Genomic DNA, 24,127 nt, shown 5'->3' with positions numbered 1-24,127 from the left:
ATTAGAGTGAGTAGCTAAAGATATTCCTTAAAAATACATTTGCTACTAAAGATCTCTCAATATTTAATTTACTGCCCAAGATTCTGCTGACCTAGTGATAGTATGAAGAGGGGACAGACTCATTTTTCATAACTGACTGTTAATTCAATAAAGGATTTGTTCTGCTGATTTTGATATATACTAAAGGGACAAACAGATAAGATATGCATTTACATAGAGTCATATATGCACAAAATCTTTATTTCTAAATAAATCTAATCTATCTAAACCTAATTTAGGTTTTCTGAAATATGAACTGCTCAATATATTTTAGTTATTGAACAACATAAGTTAGCACTGTTTGCAATGCATTTGTAAAGTGTGTTTTCCCTGCCTGCTAACAGTAATCCCCTGGGATTTTCTTTTAAATAGCACAAACTCTCAAGTCAAAAAAACTGGTAGAAGCCTAAAGCAAGTTTAGAGAGAGGTCTGTCTTGATTCATAGTACAAGTACACGGTTGGTATATATTTAAGAATGACAGTGCTGTCTTTCAGTACTGCTGCCCACAATGCTTGGAAATATATCCTTTCAGTATGCGAAGACATATCCTCTACGAAGCACCCAGATAAATCAGTTCACCCTTGGCTGTAACTAAACGCTGTCTAGTGACTTGTGATCGACAGGGCTTTACCCTCTGACAGCCAGATTCATTGTTGGGACAGCAACCAATCGTCGAGTTTGACGACATGAGCCTAATCAAAGTTGGAGTATAAAAAGCCCCCTTGGAATATATAAGGTACACCAGTGTGGCAAGCTGTCTCTCAGATTGCATTTGCTTTCACGGATCTGTTTAGTACTGAAAGGGAAGGGGGGAGGGAAAAAAAAATAAAAGGGAAAAGCGCTGCACTGAATGTGAGATCATGCAAAAGCTAGTGATCTATGTTTATATTTACCTGTTCATGCTGATTTCAGTTGATCCGGTGGCTCTTGATGACAGTAGTCAGCCCGCAGAGAACGCCGAAAAAGATGGACTGTGCAATGCTTGTACGTGGAGACAGAATACAAAATCTTCCAGAATAGAAGCCATAAAAATTCAAATCCTCAGCAAACTGCGTCTGGAACAAGCTCCTAACATTAGCAGGGATGTTATTAAACAACTTTTACCCAAAGCTCCTCCACTACAGGAACTGATTGATCAGTACGACGTCCAGAGAGACGACAGTAGCGATGGCTCTTTGGAAGACGATGACTATCATGCCACCACCGAAACGATTATCACAATGCCTACGGAGTGTAAGTAACCCTGCTGCTTTTGCCTCCCACCGCTCCTCCGAGAGAGTTGTCTCCCTGCTGTAGAGCCACGCAACTCCTCCTCGGGCTCTCCCAACAGGCTGCTGGCTGAAGTCTGCTAGAGGGAGGGAGGAGAGCGTTATTTCTAAAGAATTTGAGCCAGGTTCAGATGGCCGTGTTGCAATCCTTTGTTTTACTGTTTGGTTTTCGGCTCCTTATGACTTGTATGCCCTGTAGCACTTAGGATTTGCCCATTGCCTTAGAAAGCGAAGGGAGATCTGCAGTTAAGTTGACTTCATTATCTGCAGTACTCAGGGCATTTCCTATCACAAATATAAAGTACAAGTGCAGATAACGAGATAACTATATTTTTCTGAGGGACGTTGCACTGGCCAGTATTTTTAGGAGCAATAGAAATCAGCAGAAATACAGCTTAGAGCACTAGACCTACCTAACTGCAACATGTTATTGCAAGTGCAAGCATAGAGTTAAATTCTTGCTTCTTCGCTGATCCCATAAACTAGCACCACCCACCTCTGAGTTAAAACTATATATTTAAAGCAAATATGTGTGTAACAGATTTAAATGTTAAAATGTCCATGCTATAGCAATCAGCTCCAGTAGTCGTGCCAAGGAAGAATGAAGGCATTTACTGAATGAGCAGATTCTGAGTTATCTTCTGAGTGCTCAACATCTGCTACGGCTCCTATCAAGTATCTTTTGCACGGCTAATACTATAGTATCTTATGTTCTTCATCAGCTAAAGTATTTGGCTATGGCAGCTGTTTTTTTAAATAACACTTACGAATATGATGTCAAAAAGGAAAAAGATGACAGGACATATAAGGCATGTTAGCAGTTACAGATATTGTTACAATACACATACTAGAATGATATATCAGCTGCTCTAGCCAGCTGAAAATGTACACATCGATGAAAAAGTAACTTCATCTGTAAAATTTTTTAACTTATTAATTAATAAGATGTGTACTTAATAGCAATATATTCCTGCAGCCTTATCACAAAGTTGAGGTCTGCCAGCAGTTTTATTCCAGCCTATTATGTCCCAGGCTTTATAACTATTTTTAATTAAACTGTTATATAGTTACAATGACTGAAGAAAAGTCATTGTACTTCATTGATCTGAGTTCATTTCCTACTTTTTATAAAAAGCCCTTGAACTATTTTAAATGCACTAAAGAGACAGGTATCTTAAGTGGTGAGATTTATGAATGTCAAAGCCCTGCACCATTTAAGATTAGTATTACCCATTTTATCCTGGCATGGAAAGATATTGCCATGACTAGGTATGACAGCTGCATCGTAGGCTACAGGAAGGAGGAACGCAGCACTGCATGTGACTTTCCTATAATATTGTTCAAATGAAAACAAAATGATCCTTAGATTAATACTCTTCTAACAATTTGTTTTTCCATTGCGAAAAGAAATGAATGCGTTCATGTAGTTTGCCCATGGCTGTCTCTGTTTGTACGATGTGTAGCACACTAAGGCTATTTAGTAAATTAGAAATAGCTGGGTCACCACATACATGTTGAGTCAGCTTATGCAGACTTGCTATTCTGCATGCTTTATGAAGGTCCTCAGGAGATGACGAGCAGAAGTGAGTTGGTAGTAGTCACTGCCAAGTGGAATAGGCTGTGCTCTCTCCCCAAGGAGTTTTTGTCTGGGAAAGAGGCTATTTTGCAGCTGTACAGGTCAGCCCACAGCACTGGTACCACTGGTCAGAGCCCTGAGCACTCCAAGGACCGCAGAAGTCCTCCACAGTGTGCATTTCTCGTGATTACCCATCATTTCCGAGTTTCAGCCTGAGCACACCTCTGCATCCATTACATTTGCTGTAGAGCGTAAACCACAGAAAATGAATTAAGTTAAAACCACTTTGTTACTGATACTATTTATAACATATTGTAAGACTTCCTACACGGTCTGGAAAAAAGATAAATGGGGTTTATATATGCATATTTCTTTTTGTTCCCTGTTCAGTAATCTGTTCTTTCCATTCATTTATAGCTGATTTTCTTGTACAAATGGAGGGAAAACCAAAATGTTGCTTCTTTAAGTTTAGCTCTAAAATACAATATAACAAAGTAGTAAAGGCACAATTGTGGATATACTTGAGGCAAGTCCAAAAACCTACAACAGTGTTTGTGCAGATCCTGAGACTTATTAAACCCATGAAAGACGGTACAAGATATACTGGAATTCGATCTTTGAAACTTGACATGAACCCAGGCACTGGTATTTGGCAGAGTATTGATGTGAAGACAGTGTTGCAAAATTGGCTCAAACAGCCTGAATCCAATTTAGGCATCGAAATAAAAGCTTTCGATGAGAATGGACAAGATCTTGCTGTAACTTTCCCAGGACCAGGTGAAGATGGATTGGTAAGTTTATTTAGAAAAATCCCATTTAAATATCTTGCATTTTATTGGGAAGCATTTAAGTTGTGTTTTAAGGAAAAAATGGAAGCATTGTTTAGGGAATGAAAGTTAAGAGTTCTGTATAGCAAATTCTTTCTTTCTTTGCTCTCTGATCATGTCAAAATTAATAACATTCCTGTGCCTCCATTTCTCTATTTGAAAAATTGAGAGAAATTGCAGTACTTCAGTAAGATGTTGAGAGGCATTAACTGGAAAATGTTTTGGTAATTACTGATGGATGGAACTATCAAAAGTAACGTTGTTTTCAAACTTGAGAGCAGATACTGTTTAATAAGCAGTAAAGCTAAAAAGTATGGTCGCTGGATTATTTCATTGATAGGAAAACTGCCTCCGATAGTGCTGAGAAACTTTTTTGCATTCAGACTGTGAGGGAGTTTCTCCCTATTCTGTATGTATATATTTTCTATTAACAACAGCAAGAATTACCTATCTTTATGAATGTGAGAGCAGATCTTCTTCATAATGTTGTGTACCTTTCAGTACGCGATAGAGTGCATCATTCCACCTATTAGAAATGTTTGAACAGAGAAATTCTGCTTCATGCAATATATGGGTCATAATGATGAGAAAGGGCATAAAATAACAATCTGGTTCCTTTCTGTAAGTACAGATGAACAAATTAAATCTGAAGTGTACCAGTTAAACTACAGCATTTTCCTTGTTATTTGTTTCTGCAAATCACTAATCATCTACAACCTATAAAAATTCCTGAACCTACCACAGCTGAAACAATCACAACCAAGAAATCCCTCCTTTTGAATAAAGAATATTATTTTACTTCTACTGCTATGCAGTAGATCAATCTGTTTATGTAGCTATGTAACACTTAACTTCATAGCAGTATAATGCAGTTAAAAGAACTTAAAGGAAAAATGCTGTGATATCTTAATTGTAGATGCATTATAGAAGTGGATCTCCCATACTTGAAACTGGCCAGCTGGATATCATGATAAGGAATGTCCTCACCACCTCCACCCATTCAAAAACCCAACACTGTGTTTTCACATATGGGGATAACCCACGGTTATCATCATCTGTAGAAATAAACCGGTTCAACAGCAGTGCAGGGTTAGACGCACGGCTGACAATGGGAGAGGAAATTTCTCTTCTCTGCCCTCCGGCTCCTCTCCAGCAGCTCCCGGTACGGGGATGCTCCTCTCACCAAGCCCTTCCCCGTTTCATTTACCTTTGGAAGGAGCGTCTCCAGCAGCGGGACAACTTGCGGCCGTAAAGGCGGGTATCTTCGAAGGGACAAACCCGCGTAACAAAGTTAGCTGGGCTGTTATTTACTCCTAAGGAACGGCTTCCTTCATGGGACAGCCTGGTCAGCGCCAAACCGACACACGGGGCTGAAATCAGTGCGTGGAAGGGAGGAAACTTTGGGAACTTTTTCAAACTCATGATTGTAAAGGTTGCAATTTCTTTCTATTCTCAGTCGATGACTGTGGAAACACACCTTCGGTGGGAGTCACGTGGCTCGGAGGCCTGCCAAAAGTACATTACTGGCCACTGGGCTGTCTCAGGAGTCAAAATATTAGCTGCCCCTCCAAATTCAGTATGGCCAATTCAGCCCTCCGGCAGAGGGGAAAGCTGTGAAGTACAAGTAACCTGTCCCAGCAGGTGAAACACTCATTTCTACTGCCATTGCGGTCATTCAAGGACAACAGCAATTATAGAGCGAATTTTGTCCTCCTTGGTCTGGACAAGAAGCCTTCCTTGATATCCAGAAAGCCTGAACTGAATAGGATTTTAATGGAGGGAATTTCAGAAAGAGTCACAAAAAGTACACCAACACCAGTTGGTCCTGCACTTTAAGAGTTTTTGGAGTTCTATGGAAAAAAAAGTAGCTTTTATTATGGGGTTTAAAACAAACAAACCAACCCCATAGCAAAAGTAAAAATCCAGCATCCTCAAAATTTCTGAAACATTCTTTTAGCAGTTAACAGAAATGATGCTAGCACTGAGATAATGGTGATTTCAGGAAATGCTGGTCCTCAGCATGAAAAAGAGGAATAATCCTTGAGCAGACATCAAACATAGCAGAGATTCGGAGGAGGACAAAGTTCTCTGAAGGGTGTAACTTCAGAAACATTTGCAAATATTATTTGAGAATATTGACTCGATACAATACATTTGTATCTGAAATATTATATATTTGCATGGTTTTACGGAACTTAGTAATACTAAGTATTATAATTATATTATATATTTTATATATTATATCATATTATATATTATAGGTATAATAATAATTATTATTACATTATTATAATACTAATTTCAGTAATACAGAACTTAGTAACTTAGCTTACCTCAGTAATGCTTCCGATTCCTTCTCCTCTCCTCCCAGAACCCATTTTTAGAGGTCAGAGTTACAGACACACCGAAACGGTCCCGCAGAGATTTTGGCCTCGACTGCGATGAACACTCGACAGAATCCCGATGTTGTCGCTACCCGCTGACAGTGGATTTTGAAGCTTTCGGATGGGACTGGATTATCGCACCTAAAAGATACAAAGCCAATTATTGCTCCGGAGAATGTGAATTTGTATTTTTACAAAAATACCCGCACACTCACCTTGTACACCAAGCAAACCCCAGAGGTTCGGCAGGCCCTTGCTGCACGCCCACCAAGATGTCCCCCATAAACATGCTGTACTTCAACGGGAAAGAACAAATAATATATGGCAAGATACCAGCCATGGTTGTAGATCGCTGCGGGTGCTCATGAGATTGTCGTGAGATCCACCGCTTCATGAATTGTGGAAGCTACCAAAAAAAAGAAACAAAAGTTATACCCCCTCACCAGTCTTTGAAACTGTGAAGTTACGTACGCTAGGCATTGCCGACATCCTGTATGCTGTATGATAGGCTATCGTACAGATTTAGTGCAGCAGCAGCTACAGAACGTGAACTAAAGGACGATATACTTACTTAACGGCTGGCTTTGAGCCAGTGAAACAGAAAAGCTACAATCAAAACCACGGGATTTAACACATGAAGTTCTTACATTGCAAGGGAATCAATATTCAGTCATTCAGACGCAAATTTATATGCAGGTTTCAATACACGTTGGTAATCAAAAGCAAGCTCCTTCTCATCTGAGGACGGAAGAAGCGGACTTTTAAGTCCATTTCTTCACAGCTTCACTTAATATTGTATTTACAGGAAAATATATACTGGTTAACATATACACCACCACACAATACCACCAGAATCATCCTTAAACACTTGAATATATAGTGCAGAATTGTGAAATGTATCAGATGAAATTCCACATAAATGGACAAATCCTGAAATTAGGGATGGCATAGTGTATTTAGCGTGTTTCCATTCCTTTTTCTCATTAGTCTGTTAGTAATCAATGGCAATGGTGCTACGTAAGCAGGCTGAGTAAACAGAAAGATAGTTATCTAAGTGAAAGAATTTAGGCTAATAATGAATTTGCCCTATCCTCAGGTACACTATTCAACATTCGCAAGAAATAGATATTTTTTAAATGAAAGGGAATAGTTTTCTAGATGTAGTAAGACAAAAGGCAGCAGAGAAGTCTAACATTCAAATCGTAATCCCACATTATAACCTGCCTTTGCAACATTACCGTTTGCACTATGATAAACCAATGCAAATAGTTGGTTGCTACAGATATTGTTTAAAAAACCACTTTGATATAACTGACTTGTGTAATATGTATGCATCAATATTTTGTAAATAAATGTTTATTTTTTAATCACTGTTGGTATATGTTCATCGCAAGAAAAGAATGACTTTAACCTGTACTTTAGTTAAATAAACAAAAACCAATATTCTCTTCATAATATAATTTCCTCGATTTTAACACAAATAATATGTAGGAACAATGCAACAAAGTAAACCATATGTTGAGAATTATACTACATTTTATATGTTTTTTACATTGGTATGAGCCATCTGTGATAAATGATGGGTGTTGACATGTTTATAAGGTTCTTTGGGTTACTGTTTTTATGGTCATGTTGATCCACAACCGAATTTCCATACTTCAAATGTTATGTCCATAAATAATGATAATACCACAAAAGATTGCTATTAAATGCATTTTATTATATTTAAAAATTTGCAGCAAAGTATTATCTTTATTTGAGTAAACATAGTACACAGATTTCCACACAAATTCTGTACATCTTCCTTAAGATAAAAAATGGTTAATTGAAATTTTAAAAAGTCTATTTACTATAAAGTCCATTTCATTTCACATGTGAAATACAACTGATAAAACAGGTGTTTGTTAAGACAACACAATCACTGTTAAATCATCATCATGTTAGTATGATATACATTTTTGTTATATTCCAGAATTCAGTTTCCTTTGTGTAAAACCACTCTAACATTGCAAAAAATGCTTGATTTTCTTTCCCTTCCCCTTCTATACATTTTCTGCCTAGGTGGTAAATATTTTGTATTGAGTTTTCTACTTTTTTTTATTTGTATGTAAAGACATTAAAATTTAAAGTTTGAGCGATGAGGTTTGAAACTTAAAAGCAAACAGATTTTCTACAATTTCTTTTGAACGATTAGGAGTTCTACTAAAGCTGTGTCCGAGCATCAAGCAGATGTTCAGCTCCTCCTGATGGAGTTCATCAGAGCAGGTCTCTGGGGCCCTTAAATACACTTTCAATTTAGTTTCCCACAAAACACAATCAGAGCAAATAAAAGATAATTTAAAAACGCTTAGAATACGGAGTCTTGGTGAAGCCGCAAGAAGTAAAAGCACAACGCAATTCCTTCTTCTCCAGAAACTAAGCTTACAGAATTAAGGGAGAAATCCTAGGTTTGTTGAATTTAACAGCAAAACTTCTGCTGGCTTTAAGGAGACCAACATTTTGCCCTTTGACTTTTCACTCGTGACATTCAGGCACCAGATAGCCCCTGCTCATTTGAACTATCAATAGTATCTCTCTGCACGAGGCATACCAAAAGCATCATAAACTGTTCAGAGACTTCAAATGAACTTCCATTGTATACCAGGTAGTTAGACCTTCACTAGCTTTAATTGGGTCAGTTCATACAGCAACAGCCACAGGGATGTGGCAGCATGGATTTTGGAGCGGAGAGCAAACAGCGTATATTCCCAGTCTGCACAGAAGTCCTGATACAACACCTGCATGATTGTTTTTACTCATGACAGCTAAACTAAAGCTAATGCAAATTCAGTTACCCCCATATAAGTGACACCACTGGCTCCCTAGTAATAACTGTACTCTGCACAAATGCAGTGCACAAGTGATGGAATTTTTTTTGGCGGTATCAGTGAAAAGAAAAATAAACCAAAAATGAGAAAAGAAATAATATGAATTCCCCAAAATGTCTACTCCAACCAGCATTCCATCTTGACGTTCAGACAAATTTTATTCCATGGAAATTTTATGCAGTATGTGTACTTCATATTTTGCCAAACTTGAAATGGTCGTAGAGCAGTCCTGGCTCCCATGTTTTTAATATTGACCGCACATACAAGTGGCTACTCAAGGAACACGCACTGTGCTTTGATCTTGTTGATTTTAGCTGCTGAATTATTCATAATGAATGTGTTTATTGACAATCAATTTGAGATGTCAATGATTCAGTTCTTACGGTTACATCCTTATATTTCCAAGGCTCAGGTCCTAGAGACTTCAGCAGCATCTGTGAGTGCTCTGTGTGTCAAGAACTCAAATCTCAGTTAAGGTGAGTACCCAGAAAGCCAGAAATATGCAACAAGGGATAATTTCTGAGAAATAAACAGCCTCATTTCCTTGCCTGGCATCTTAAGAACCCCATAAGAACAACACAGGTAGAATCCAGCTTTCCAAGGTAGCGTTCACGTGCCCCAAGATGCATGTGCACACCTGCAATGGGGCAGTCCCTCATCTCGATTTTGCTTCAGCTCTTCCTCTTGGCTCTACCGCCCAGCTCCTCCCCTCCCAACATGAGCCAGTCCTTTGCCAGCGCTATTCTACCCCTACCTCTTACCCAGTTCCAGTTATACTGTGGTTCAAGCAGCTCTTTCGCTCCCATCTTTCACAGCATCTCCCATCCCACCCCACCGCAGCCCATGTCCATCCCCAGCTCAGAGCACACCCCACGCTCTGCCCCACGGCCCCTTTCGCGGGGGGAACAGCCCCCCTGCAGTATTGCCCTCCCGCCCATTAACCAGATCCAAGGCGTCCTGCTTCTGCTAAACGCTGCGGTTTGGGGGGGAAACCTTCCAATATGCTCAAATGGAGCCTTTGGGGAATTTAACAGCTGACACACAAGTCATCACCACTAAGCATATGTGAACTGCAATTTCTCACAGATGTACTGTTTTGCTAAATATGAGCAGATTTCAAAGGAACAACTAAAGGCCAAATCCATTCATAGCTTTAGGTAGCTTTTCCTCAATTCTGTAGAGTCTAGGTTTGGTTTTTGTGGTTGTTCATTGGTGTTTGGGGGTTTTTTGTAGGTTTTTTTTGGGTGGTTTCTTTTTTAATCAGGGGGATTATTGAATTGACTCATTCTTGGATGTGAATGAGCTCTTTTGGCTAAGTGTCTTAAAAAAGAAATCAGCCTGAGGCTAGGCTTGGACAGTTCAGACCAGGCAGTCACATTTTGTTAAAGTTACAGCAAGACAAAGCAGGGTATTACAATGTGAAGTACTGGATGGACAAACTTAATAACCAAATGATCCCACCTCCACTTGTAAATTTAGTGAATAATAATTTTAAAAAGTTAGGAAATAGTAGGTTACAGAAGGCACTAACTAGAAGCTTTACATGACAAGTTTATTTCAAAACAACACTGTATCTAATTCAGCAAAAATATCATGAAGAACCTTAGTTATCTGTGTTGACTGACCCCAGTTAGACATGTTCTTGCACTTTAGCTTCATCCCAACAACGTTATCTACAGCAAGTAGATATCTATACATTGATTTAATACCAAGACACACGGCAAAGAACCACTCAGTAAATTATTAATGCGACTGCATCTGCTTCTCTATGCAATCTTCCCCTGCAAGCAGTAAGACCATAACTCTGCCTCGGAATGCATGTGTAGCATGTTTGAATCCATAAAAATAAGATGTTAACAAGCTCTGGAAACACTAAAGCGCCAAGTCTCTCTCCTGTTTAGTTTATAAAAGCCCTGACAAGATCCAAAGGAAGAAGTTAGGGCTACAAGCCAACTTCTGAATTTGAATAGGCAAGAAGTACAGCTTTGTTCACTCTTGGCTATTTCTAAATAATCACAAAATAAGTGATAGTGCCAGCATCTGCTGAAGCAATCTTGGGGGAAAAAAGCAATGGAGAAGTGCAAACATACAGTTCATTCAACAGTAAACTACTGCAATTAATTACGAGGTGTATTGATAAATTAAGCAGAATCATTCTCTTTGGTGGTTGGACAAGGTGAACCTGAGGTATGAAGAACTATTACAGTGGGTATACGACTGTCTGTTTTTCAGTACTCCAGAATTATAGATGACAACAAGCCTTGAACCCCTCTGTAGATGAGCTGTCAAGATCAGCAATGAGCTTTGCAGCATTTTGAGTGTGAATCTGGCTGACTTTCACCAGCCTGGATGCTAAGGCTTTCTGAGGCTGCAGGAAAGACTGCTCCTTTTCTTCAGAAGTGGACATAATTCACACTATGCATGCTTTCAAAATAGTAGTTTCCAGAGAAAATAAAATAACTTAGGGTCCACGAGTCAACCTGCGATGCATCAGTTCTTAACCTACAGGCTATTTACACTCTAAATCTAATTATGCATCCAAAGTAACCAGTGATCCTAAAAGCTATTACCTATTCTCCCCGTAGAAATGTCTTTCACTTACAAGTCAATAACCAAGTTTAATTGCAAACCTGTTGCTTTTCCATTATATTTATCATACTACCTTGAGTCCGTAAAAGTAAAGCCAATCCCTCTTCAAGAGCTGAAAGGATTCAGCTCAAATGAATCCTGCCTGTGGAAAGGCAGAGGGACAAGCCCTGGCTCAGCACTGTCTTTTCTATTACTCCTGATGAATGGTGTATGACCTTTGGGTGAGATCTGGTTAGGATCTCCGGTTAGGAAAGCATAATAATGCTCATTTTTGGCAGGAATTGCACCTTATGTTCCATGTTTCACCAGTAAAATTAACAAGAGCCCTTAAAGATTATGATGGTATGGGAAGAGTATCTGGGAAAGCATTGCGGAGGCATTACTTGGTAGACAGCTTCCACAAAACTTAAAAAAGGCAGTTTGGGAGACAACTGCAACACAAACAGAACAATATACTGCAATCGTATAAGGTGTAACATTCATTGTAAAGCAGTCGTGCAAAGGATGGTCTGCTTCTACGTATTTCAAGGAACTAAGCATAATATAAAAATTGAAATTTAAAGGAGTTAAATAATTTGATGGGATGTAACCAGACAGCGAGAAAGATTTTATCTTCCCAAATCCAGGATGATACCGGAGGCATTTGCTAAACTTTGACTTCCTCTACCATAAGAACACTTAAACTGAAAGGGTCTGTTCTTTGCCAAGATTAGAAGATGTTTTAAGGCTGTGGTGGGTTGACCCTGGATGGATGAGAAATAAAACCAAATCTCAAAAACACGTTCCCCCCATCCCTCCCTTCTTCCCAGCCTTAACTTCACTCCCGATTTCTCCACCTCCTCCCCTCCAGCGGCGCAGGGGGATGGGGAATGGGGGTTTGGGTCAGTTCATCACACGTTGTTTCTGCCGCTCCTTCCTCCTCACGGGGAAGGAGGACTCACACTCTTCCCCTGCTCCAGCGTGGGGTCCCTCCCACGGGAGACAGTCCTCCATGAACTTCTGCAGCGTGAGTCCTTCCCACGGGCTACAGTTCTTCACGAACTGCTCCAGCATGGGTCCCATCCATGGGGTGCAGTCCTTCAGGAACAGACTGCTCCAGCGTGGGTCCCCCACGGGGTCACAAGTCCTGCCAGCAAACCTGCTCCAGCGTGGGCTCCTCTCTCCACGGGTCCATGGGTCCTGCCAGGAGCCTGCTCCAGCGTGGGCTTCCCACGGGGTCACAGCCTCCTTCGGGTGCATCCAGCTGCTCCGGTGTGGGGTCGTCCACGGGCTGCAGGTGGATATCTGCTCCACCGTGGACCTCCATGGGCTGCAGGGGGACAGCCTGCCTCACCATGGTCTTCCCCACGGGCTGCAGGGGAATCTCTGCTCTGGTGCCTGGAGCACCTCCTCCCCCTCCTTCTTCACTGACCTTGGTGCCTGCAGAGTTGCTTCTCTCACATATTCTCACTCCGCTCTCTCTGGCTGCTGTTGCACAGCAGTTTTTTCCCCCTTCTTAAATCTGTTATCCCAGAGGCGCTACCACCGTCGCTGATGGGCTCGGCCTTGGCCAGCGACAGGTTTGTCTTGGAGCCGGCTGGTATCGGCTCTATCGGACATAGGGGAAGCTTCTAGCAGCTTCTCACAGAAGCCACCCCTGTAGCCTCCCCCCCACCCCCCGCTATGAAAACCTTGCCACACAAACCCAATACAAAAGCAATCTAACTTAAGCATAAACTGTTGCATCATAATCTGAATATGTAGCAATCCAAAATATAATTACTCATGACTTGGCTAATAGCTTGCAGTTAAGATTATTCGCTTCATGAACTCTTCCTGCAGAAATACAGTCTTTTTTTTTTTTTTCCCCTCATTAGTTTGTCACCTAGGAGAGGAGCAATTACCTTTCCAACCGAGCAATAGTATTAGGGAGACAGCACTACAAATTCAATGCCATAAAGCACTCTGAAATAATGCTCTTTCTTAAGCATCATACACAACAGCATGCAGAGCAAAGACTTTCTTTATGCTTTAGCATCTGCACCTTTGAATTAGAGGTTTATTCTGATTTTAGTCAAACACCAATCTGCTCTCCTACTTTTCGTCATCATTTTTCACGTTGTTATTCATCAGGTTTGGTAAGGCTGACATATGAAACAGCAAAACTGAACACCTGGCTGTCACGCATTATAGCATCAGGTTGCAGCTTTGCCTCGCGCGCGGCGCCAGGTGGTCGGAGGGGTGGGAGGCACGTCAAACACATGCCTTCAGCCTGAGCTCAGCTGCCTACTGTATGCTGCTGGCATGTGGGATAGCACAGCCTAGGTGCTAGTCCAGGGGAAAAAAAAGCCCGTTGCTTCGCTGCCATAGGTGACACCTGCCACAACAGGCTGCAGCTTCACCTGACTAGTTGGCCAAAAGTTTCTCTTCAGTTGCATTCCGCACCCAGCGCAATGTGGAACAACAAATCCCATAGGATTCCAGTAACGATGATTGTATGCCCAGAGGTACCAAAGAGCACGGGTTACTCCAACTAACAGCAGCATAACTTTATCATAATTGAGTATTTTCCTTCTAGACAGGAATTATTCTATAAGCACATTAAAACTGGGCTTTTCCCCAATGCAGAAGCATTCCTCTAAAGTCACATCACAATACGCAGCCACAGCATTAGAATTTTATACACTGACCTGCAGTCAGATCTCATGGATCTGAGTCCTCACAACGCTATGTATCAACAGTTGCCAACAAACTCGATAAATCAAACTAATAAAATCTATTTAATCTGTTTTTGTTTGCTTGGTTTTCCTCCAGAAAAAGTTGTTACCTGGCACCCATTCAGACAGTACATCCCATTTATAGTTACGCCATTTTCCTAGGGAGATAGAGAAGGCAGCTGCCCAAAATATTCTTTTCAGGCCACTGTGTTGTCTCTGAAATATTCTCAGGCTACTTGCCTCACCTTTTATTTGTTAGCTTTTATGTATAACTTGTGGCTTACTCATTTATTAATCTACTCTTTTGTACTGATGTCTTTTAATTTCAGTTTTCCAATATCTTATTAAAACTAGAAATACTATTAAAGCATCCTCACAGAATTCTCTTCTGATTTCTATGAGCATCTTACCCTTCTTGTTCACAAACAACTGTCTCAACTTTCCTTATCAACCAACTCAGATCTAGACTCAAGCTCTAGTTGCCACAAAATGATAAGCCCAAAGGTGACTATCATCTTAGGTTTCTTTGCTTGTCAAAATTTTATCTGCTATTAAAACTCTCTTTTTCCTTCTTTTTTTTAGATCTCCTTTGTTCATGAAAACATTCATAGTAAAGTTAAAAAAGTGCATAGAGATTTTCAGATTCCAAGGAAAAAAGTATCCAGAAAAAACCCTAGCTTTTTAGTACTTTATCCTCATTAAAAACTTCTGAAGGGATTCATGTACTTATTTACATTTAAAAACAGCAGTCTTAGGAACAGTTAAAAAAAATCTTTTTAAAAAGGTATTTTTCAGTAAAAGACCTTTTCCATCTTAACCACAAATTTTAGACAGCAAGGTATTGGTCTGGTAACAGATCCTACACGGACCTGTGCCTTTTACCACCATTTTCTTCTGGTGACAGTGATACTCCTGTTACCTTACTTTTAGCTGTCTACTTCACAAAATGCTTTGTAAAGTACATGCACTGGCCTTTACAAAATGCTTCAGAAATCTGTAGCTGTCCATGACTGCCCACTTCTTTAAATCTCCTACCACACTTGTACAAGATCTCATCTGACTAGAGCTGCATTAATTGTTACTACCACATAATCACATATGACAATCCTTTTTCTTTTTTTCTGGTTTTGAGTGGATGTCAAAACAAATTATGTCTAGAGAAGGTACAGCACAATCCTTGGTATCTGTTGTTTGGATTAGATATGGCTAAATTTCAGATCTTTAGCTGAAAAACAACCAAAAATTCGTTCCACAAATTTCTCTCGACCGTGATTAAGACGGAGCTTAGTTAGAACAAAATGCAACTACTCAGTTTTGACCATGCAGCCTTCATGAGGCTTTTCCAGATCCGCTCCCACGGACCCTAATACTGGTTTGGAAGTCAATTGTTCCTTGGCAGCGTTGCCATGGATCTCACTCAGACATTTAGCAACACCTTCTCCACCAGCTTACAGCAAACACCAACATCTCCAGTACACCCACAGCTTGCTTATACCACAATTTGTAAGTTATCTATACTAGATCCTGCCCATTACAATAACAGGAAGGGTGGAATGCTGTGTCAGTTCAGATTGAGCGCTTCTAACCATACCTGATACTGTATTTTCACAGTAAAAAGTTAAAGCTTCTTGTAAGTAGAATATGCAGTTACAGACTAGACAGACGTATCTGCTCTAAGCATAATCCACTTGATGCAAGAGCAATAGTCAAGATGCAGCAGCAAAGGGTTGGATGTATGCCTGCAAGTCAGCTGCCCAGGGCTGAGCACTTGAGCTGGTGAGGTTGAATCAGCCTGGGCTGATCTAGCACCTCTCCACAAGCCTCACAGTTTGTTCTTTCTACTCATCCACAGAGAGACAAAACTATCCCTGTTGTACAAGGCACATATCAAAGGCAAGACAACACGGTTAGTACTTCAGCAGCAAGGAAGCCAGGTCTCAAAAGCCAGCTTTACTCCCAAATGTGCCACCACGTGCAGACAAAGACCTGACTTCCCCATACATACTTGACCTACATAGGTTCTGCACGGTTTTAGAAGTGATACCAACTCATACATGGTTTATTAAAAAAAAGTATTGAAGTTTCATTTAAACACTTAAAGACAATTGCCTTTGTGTGAGGCTTATATAGGTAGAACAAGGCGCTCTTCTGTCAGGGAGGAATAGCAAGAGTGCTATAAATGCCTCCTTTGCCATTACTGAGGCTCAGCATCTGGCTGCACGGCTGGTTGCAGGCAGGGCTTTGGTTTCTGTGATGACAGATGACTGGGATCAAAGAGGTGTCTCCCAACAAGGGAGACATCATGGTGGGTGTCTGTTATGGAACATCTAATCAATAAATGAGGAAGCCTCCTTTAAAGAACTAGATGAAGCTTCACAGTCACAGGTTAACGTGGGGACTTTAACCATCCCAGCCCTTGCTGGAAGGGCAACACAGCAGGGCACCAGCAATCCTAGAGATTTCTGGAGGATGTTGGAGACGGGTGTGGGATGGGCTGCATGAGAGAGACTTTCCGCTGCCTCTGCTACTCACACCTGGATAGGAATGGGATAACTGAGGGTAACTGTGTTGTCATGACTATGAGACAGTAGGGGAAGGGAAATGAGGGAGGAAAAATAACAGAACAGCAGCCCTGGGCTTCTGGCTTGTTTCAGCAATCAGCCGGTGGGATCATGGTGGAAAGCTGCCCTGAAAGGTGAAGTGGCCCAGCAGAACTCACTGATCCCCGAGGACAACCTCCACACAAGCTGGGAATGGTCCCGCCTGGTGTGCGGAAAGGGATGTTTCTATTAGATGTGAGTTACTACTATCAGTGTGGACAGCAGAAAAAAGGAAATAACCACATAATAAACAAGTCGACTCAATGTTTGGAAGGCTATTTCTTTGGTTTTAGTAGCTGCAGCATTTCTGGGTTGTTTCTTGCAAACTCAAGGAGGCAGAACTGATGTTTTAAGTCAGTGAAATGATTTAAAACCTTTTCTTTCAGAGTATTGTCTTATCATAGAATCATTTGGGTTGGAAGGGACCTTTAAAGGTCATCTAGTCCAACCCCCCTGCAATGAGCAGGGACATCTTCAACTAAATCAGGTTGCTCAAAGCCCCTTGACTGTTTCCAGGGATGGGGCATCTACCACCTCTCTGGGCAACCCGTTCCAGTGTTTCACCACCCTCATTGTAAAAAATTTCTTCCTTATATCATCTGAATCTACCCTCTTCTAGTTTAAAACCATCACCCCTTGTCCTATCGCAACAGGCCCTACTAAAAAGTCTGTCCCCATCTTTCTTATAAGCCCCTTTTAAGTATTGAAAGGCCGCAGTACGGTCTCCCCGGAGCCTTCTCTTCTCCAGACTGAACCACCCCAACTCTCTCTGCCTGTCCTCATCTCTTCGCTGTGCTTCACCTGTTCAAGAGTGTTAAACAAATTGAAACAAACATGAAATGGAAAAAATGAAATAGAAACAGATAAGCTCAAAGGGAATCATTTCAAGAATGACCTGTCCCTTTCTTGAGCCAAAGCATAAAGTTTTCATGTCTAGAGCAGTTCCCATCCATCCATGCAAGCATGATGGGATGATAACAGAAAGCCAAATCAGACAGTTGTCATTCTGGGAAAGCACCTCTTCCCTTCACTGTATTGCCTCTATAACCTTTACCACTATCAGACCTTTTATTTTGCATTCAATCTGTAACCATAGTAAAATTAGATAGACTTCACTTAACATAATTTCAGTAAATGTTTCCAGAGTTACTGAAGATATGTAGGCACTTATAGCCAAGGCCAAATTTTCTTCTGTAAAAGTCAAATACTTATAACAAAAAGAAAAAATAAAAACCCCAACCCCCCCACCAAAACACAAAGCAAAGCACAACTTCATCAACCCTTGCTTTCCTAAAAGCTTATGAAACTTTGGCAAAAATCAAGGTTGTGTGGCATTAACATGGAAATAAGAGTCAGGCACCTTGAATTGCCAATGTTTTTGATTATTGCTGAAATGATGACAGAAAAATAAGTGTTTACTGGATCTGAGAAGCCCCTGTTCCACTGGTCCTCCTACTGTGCTGAGGCATCTGGCTTTAAACTTCTTGTATTCAATAGAGTAACACATTTTACATTCTACACAAAAGGTAAGTTTTCAAATATCCTACAGATAATATCCAGAAGGTCATGTGAAAAAAGTATAATAAATTTATGAGATAACCGATCTCCATCTTGCACCTAAAATTATTGTTTCTCTAAAATCAGGTAAATACTACTGCAAACAGGATGATCTTTTGGAGAATAAGTAACTTGGTAACTTTTCCTCTGGGACTTGAGAAGGTGACATATTCTTGGATCAGCATCTTCGAAAGTCTCCTGGCATTAATATTCTCTCTCTACTGTAAATTACAGGAAAGGGATACAGTGGATTAATATTTTCCAGAAGACATCCCTGAAAATCCCCTTTTCAACCCAAACCTTGACAACCTGACAACATTTAAAGAGTAAATCCAAAATAGACATTTTAGATAGCTAAGTCTAACACATAGGTGCCACTCACAAGCATCTACATTTCTGTGTCAGGATCCACAACTGCCTGTGTCTTGTTATCCCTAAGACCAAATCTGTCCTACAAAGGTACAACTACATAACACAAAATTCTTTTGGTTCTCATTCCCTTTTACCTAACTGTGTTGTGCTGCTGTTGGGTTTGTTTTGTGATTTGGTTGGGTTTTTGTGGTGGCTTTTTTTTTTGTTGTCGTTGCTTGTTTTGTGCGTGTGTGTTTGGTTTTTTTTAAACATTTGTGAAGCCTTCTAAATTCTGTGTTTCTTTTCTCCTGGATGAATGCACTCTTAAGCTATGAGATAATTCTACTAAAGCACTACTACCTAAAGTGGAATAAGTAATTAAATATTATGTGGGGCAAGGAGAGAATGGTATAGACTTGTTCACCAGGTAGGAGGAGGAATAATATTTTCATCCTTTGTTCCAGTTAATTTTTAAGTCTTCTCTCACCATTCATCAGTGGTCTAGATCATGAGACTTCCAATAAGCCCCCCACTCTGTGAGCTGCGTGGGCTTCAGACAGTAAAGAATGTTTTGTAATTTTTTTTGTAAAAAAAAAAAAAAAAAAAGATTTTGAAACTCTTCCAGTGAAATTTTTTAAGTCTAATTATGTTCTTTAATGACTTTTTATTTATTTATTTTTAAATATTTGCCCTGCTCCAATAATGCTTGGCCAGCATGAATAACTGGAAGAGTTATTAGCATTATTATTAAAAAAAAAGTCACAGAAAGATTCTTTCTTTTGTCTGTCCAGATGGTCATATTTAAGCAAACAGTAAAACAATGACTAAAACCCCCTTGGACTCCATGACAAAAATCAGGGAGTGGAATCTGAATTTCATGACAGTTATTTTGTCAGATGAAAGTCTTCAATTCCAGATTTCAGTTGTGCTAAAATACTCAAGTAACCTTTATTCTATACACGTGGAAAGAATGTAAGAGAATACTGCCATTATGGTGGCTTGCTTTAGCACACTACAGAGATTACTATGAATAAATGTATTTCATCCCAGGAATTTAGTTGGGAATACCAAGAAAGCTACATGGGCAATTGGATGGAAACACACAAACATTTATTTGACCTGTTATTCAGAAACCAGAGGTCTAGATGTCTGGTTTGAGTTCTTTGTATACCCGTTCTTACCTAGCTTTCCTTTAACTTTGGGTACACTTGTTAACAAAAAATGAAGTTTCACTCACACTCGCTGTCAGTAAGACAGCGGCATTTGGCTGTTCAAAGTTGAAATTTCTAGTTGGATTTTTTTAATGCTTTTTTATATTTCACATATTTGGGATTAAAGGGAAGTCTGACTGCACATAAACCTCTGGGTGGGGAAGTGACGTTAGCGTGAAACTTCAACTTCATTATTCCACAGTCTCATTCATGCTCTAAGAATTCAACACAGAGCAGGCTATAATTTATATTAAATTATTCTTAGAGTGCAAAATTGTGTTGGTTTTACTCTTGTGTTGTTCAATGCACTAAGTGACCCTATTCTGAGACTGTTGACCAAGCACCCCTCGAGAACTACAGAAGATTTTTCTCAGCTAATGCACAGCCTCGCTCATCAGTGCGGGGCTTGCTCTAAAAATGGAAGAATAATGAACTCATGTTCCCATTACCCTGAATAATGCTACACAAATAAAAAAATTAAAGACTCATCTTACAGTTGAAATAAGTCTTGTAAGAAAATTATGATAACGTATATTTGTCACTTACAACTCACACTTGCACTAAAACTGTATATCATATAGTAGAATGATTACTCCTTAATCATAAACGTAATTAGTTGCATATTTCAAGGATATATTTTTCATATCATTGTGAGCATGAACTCCCATTGCCACAGACTGGGTTACACATGTACTCTGACCAAAGGGATACCCTGTTATCTTTTGTGCCACTGTTCGAAAACTCCAAACTATTGCCAGATGCTAAAAGCAGACTTCATGATTTGTACTAGTGATAGTAGAGCCATATGAAATACTGTACAAAGAAACAGAGACACAATTTCAAATAATTCACACATGACTTAACAGTATTATTCTCTTTACCAGCAATTAATCTAATAATTTCTCTGTTGAAAACTAAAACCACTAGATACCTAGATTTTGATTTATATATAGAAAATTTTAAATTATTTAGAAAGTCCATCCTTTCTAAATGTGCCATGTAGATACAAACATGTATCGTCATCACAAGATGGCACTAATGAAAACAACCTTAATGAAAAAGTGAAGTGTAAAAGAGCTTCTCTTTCCAACTGAAGATTTCACAATGAAGTTACGACAATCCTATAGCAACGGCACAGTCACTGAAACAGTCTTATTGAAGATTTTCCATTCCTCTTATGAGGACACCCTGCATGAAATGCTGAGGTCTGGAAATGTACCTCTGGCTATGGCAGCTGTTCTTAACCCTGTCAGTAGCGTTAAGAAATCAGAAGCAGCATCCTTTGCATTAGTCTAATTCACTTTGATTCCCAGCTAGCTTTTGAAACAAAACTATGCAAAAGTCTACCTTCAAGATTAAATCGTATAAACATTTGAAACTATCGCGACCATAGGATGGTGAAAGGTAGGTTAAAAGCTAACACATGCTCCAGACTTGATCTTTTTGGGTGACTGTGACACTCTGGGGGGACACAAACAGCCTCTCATCTTCCTGCAGTTTCTGGCGACACACTCGATAGGTTTCCCAGGATAACTGTATCTCCTCTTGCCCTGCAACAGGCAAGTCAGTAATCACTCCCAAAACTAAAGAAAGTACTTGCGTATACAGAAGATTTTATCCTAATTAACTACATCCCAAAACATTCTCATTACTATTGGTACATGGTAAAATGAAGAAGCAATATAAAGGAAGATTGAGAAAAGTTACTTTGAACAGATTTGAGAATCATTAAGCAGCATCAGCAAAACCCAACTACTAGTGAGCTTTCTTGTCTTCAAGACAGTGGAGGACAGCAAACAAAAAGTCATCCTTCCAGAATGTGTTAAAATATTGGTACTAAAAAAACCCCATCAAGAAGTGCATACAGCTTTTAAAGCCGCTATGACAGTAGATATGTGCACATATGTGAAAATTTCAGAGCAAAGAAGTTGTAAAATACAGCACAGTGACTTAAACATCTTAGGAACATATTTGCAATACCACAAGATACACCATATAACTTCATAATACCGGAAAATGATGAAAACTCTAAAGAAATAAAAATGAAATAAGTTTTCCAACATTTAACGTGCACTCTACTGCATATTTAAGATTTGCTAGCTTTGACTAGCTCTATACTCCTTGACTAAGTTAGGTTCCCTACTGAATGTACACACCGCTATAGCAGAAGGATCCTACACCACTGGATGCCTTTGAAAAAAAAGAAATTCCCTACCATAGAACTGAATGAGAAACTTAGAATATCTTAAGCATTTCAGTGAGGATACACCAATAATGGAAATACAATGTTTGCTTTTGAAAGTACTATTCCAGAAGGTGAATTGGCTCCAAGAGCAGTAGGAAACTGCAATACCCTGTCTAAAACACTTTTTTTTTCCCCCCTCCTCCCTCCACATCAATGTAGATTACACTAGCGTACCTATCCTGTAGGGGCAATGTATCGGTGTGCAATGGGGACCCTGTCTGTGGAAGTGCAATTTCAAATCAAGTAACCTGAACTAAGTCACGACTGGGACAAGCCCAATACTTCACCTCGAAGCAACACATCTACTCTGAGCATACCCCAGGATTTCCACCATCTCTGAACACTCTTTTGCGATTTAGATAAAAACCTGCTAGGGTGTTTTCTCTGAGACTTCACATCACCTCAAAGGAATGCTGTCGACACCTAATCTCCTAGCATAGAGTGCCAAACATTTTACAATCTGTCCGTTTTTCTGAAGCTGTTTGTCACCAAGCAATCACTATCCTATATTCAATTGGAAATTCAATTTCCATCCCTAGAGCTAAAAAAACTATCAGGTGTTTAAAAAAAACCCCATTGCTTCAAGAACACTGTTGCAAGTGGCCTACTAACAGCAGAGACTTAGTGCTACTCATCAAGACAACAAACTGCAAACGCTCCTTCAGAATAAAACATTACCAAAGAGCTATTCCAGAATAACCTCTGCAGGTGGACACTTGTTTTTAGGACAAAATGCACTTTAATTCTGGAAGAATTACTCCTCTCAAATGTAACATACAGAAGAAAGGGAAAAATATCTAGAAAATATGAATGATTCCTTGATGGGACAAGGATAGATAACACATCATCATTATCCCCATGACCTACACAAAGAGCAGCCATGCAACACAAGGTATGTTTCGTACGGTTGCCAGCTTCTGAGCCTTCCTCCAGGACGTTAATGCAGTTTTTGGTAATTCTTGCCTTTCCATAAAGACACCCGCAATTTGTTTTATGTTGAGCTCCAATGGACTCTCAACAGTGATCTGCTGCTTTTAGCTTTTCTTCCTATACTATCTACCATGGTTGCTCTGGGAGAGCCACGACCCAGGGAACTCCTCTGTTCTGGGCAGCGCAGGGTTGGGAAACTGAGAGATCCCTACAGCTTCTGCCACGAGGCCACCACCACTATGACACCTCCCAGGCTTCACGGACTGGATAGGTACAGAAATTATTTAAATATGGTTAACTTAGAAGAAGTTTGCATGGTTTTATCACTACACCCTGTGCATTAATGAAGAAGTGACAGTTAAAAAAAAAAAAATTAAATTATCAACAAAAAGCTGCAGTCTCCCAAAATAAAAATAAAATTCCTTGAAAGAGATTGCAGTTTTGCTATGAAAGTACAAAACTCATGGAAACATGGTTTTGCCTCATCTTGCCAAAAGATTGTTGAAAAAGGATGTAGAGTAGCAGGAAGCAGAGATTTTTAGGATCCTACAGGCATCCATGTGTTCCTCTGAATCCTGTTCCTGTAACGGAAAGCCTTCGTAGTGAAAGGAGACAACTGCTTTTCTGTAGCGCACAGTTCCCCTATGGGTCATGAATAATCTGATACACTTCAGCAGTGGTTTTCATCCTTCTGAATCCAGCGGTAATCCAATTTAAAACACAGAATGGATTTTCCAAGGTAATAAATTATATCTATTATTAACATAAAATATTTGGACAAATTTGTCTTTACAAAATTAACTAGAGTTTTCTAAATACTTGCATAATTGGTCGGTACTGTCTATTTTGGCATCCTGCTTTCTCAATATCGACATCATACTATTCAAGCTGAAATACAACTCAGAAACAAGGCAACATAATATACAGTGTTAAAAACACTATGTTTATGTTTGGTATGTTCACATCGTTATATGTTGAACCAAACA

The 24,127-nt window shown here is 39.7% G+C and overlaps 1 protein-coding gene and 1 long non-coding RNA gene across 2 annotated transcripts; one reads left to right on the top strand and one right to left on the bottom strand.

Moving 5' to 3' along the window:
- Window positions 1-900: 900 nt before the first annotated feature.
- MSTN (myostatin) lies at window positions 901-6,463 on the top strand. Its single transcript, XM_050900028.1, has 3 exons — window positions 901-1,273; window positions 3,302-3,675; window positions 6,083-6,463. The coding sequence occupies exons 1-3, from the start codon at window positions 901-903 to the stop codon at window positions 6,461-6,463; spliced, it is 1,128 nt and encodes a 375-aa protein (XP_050755985.1).
- Window positions 2,290-6,475, bottom strand: LOC127018421 (uncharacterized). The gene is made up of 3 exons (XR_007766740.1): window positions 6,429-6,475; window positions 6,045-6,236; window positions 2,290-3,126 (listed from the first exon to the last, which is right to left on the bottom strand). It is a non-coding gene; the product is annotated as an uncharacterized LOC127018421 (long non-coding RNA).
- Between the last annotated feature and the right edge of the window lie 17,652 nt (window positions 6,476-24,127).

The sequence above is a fragment of the Gymnogyps californianus genome, chromosome 7, assembly GCF_018139145.2.
Source record: "Gymnogyps californianus isolate 813 chromosome 7, ASM1813914v2, whole genome shotgun sequence".
Classification (NCBI taxonomy): Eukaryota; Metazoa; Chordata; class Aves; order Accipitriformes; family Cathartidae; genus Gymnogyps; species Gymnogyps californianus.
Note: the sequence above shows the minus strand (reverse complement) of the source record. Positions and strands in the feature narration are given on the sequence as shown.

Bases quoted from the DNA above. Each gene is read 5' to 3' on its own strand.
- MSTN (XM_050900028.1), top strand. From the start codon at position 901: ATGCAAAAGCTAGTGATCTATGTTTATATTTACCTGTTCATGCTGATT. The intron at 1,274-3,301 runs GTAAGTAACCCT...ATTCATTTATAG, and splicing joins TATCACAATGCCTACGGAGT to CTGATTTTCTTGTACAAATG. The intron at 3,676-6,082 runs GTAAGTTTATTT...CTCTCCTCCCAG, and splicing joins GACCAGGTGAAGATGGATTG to AACCCATTTTTAGAGGTCAG.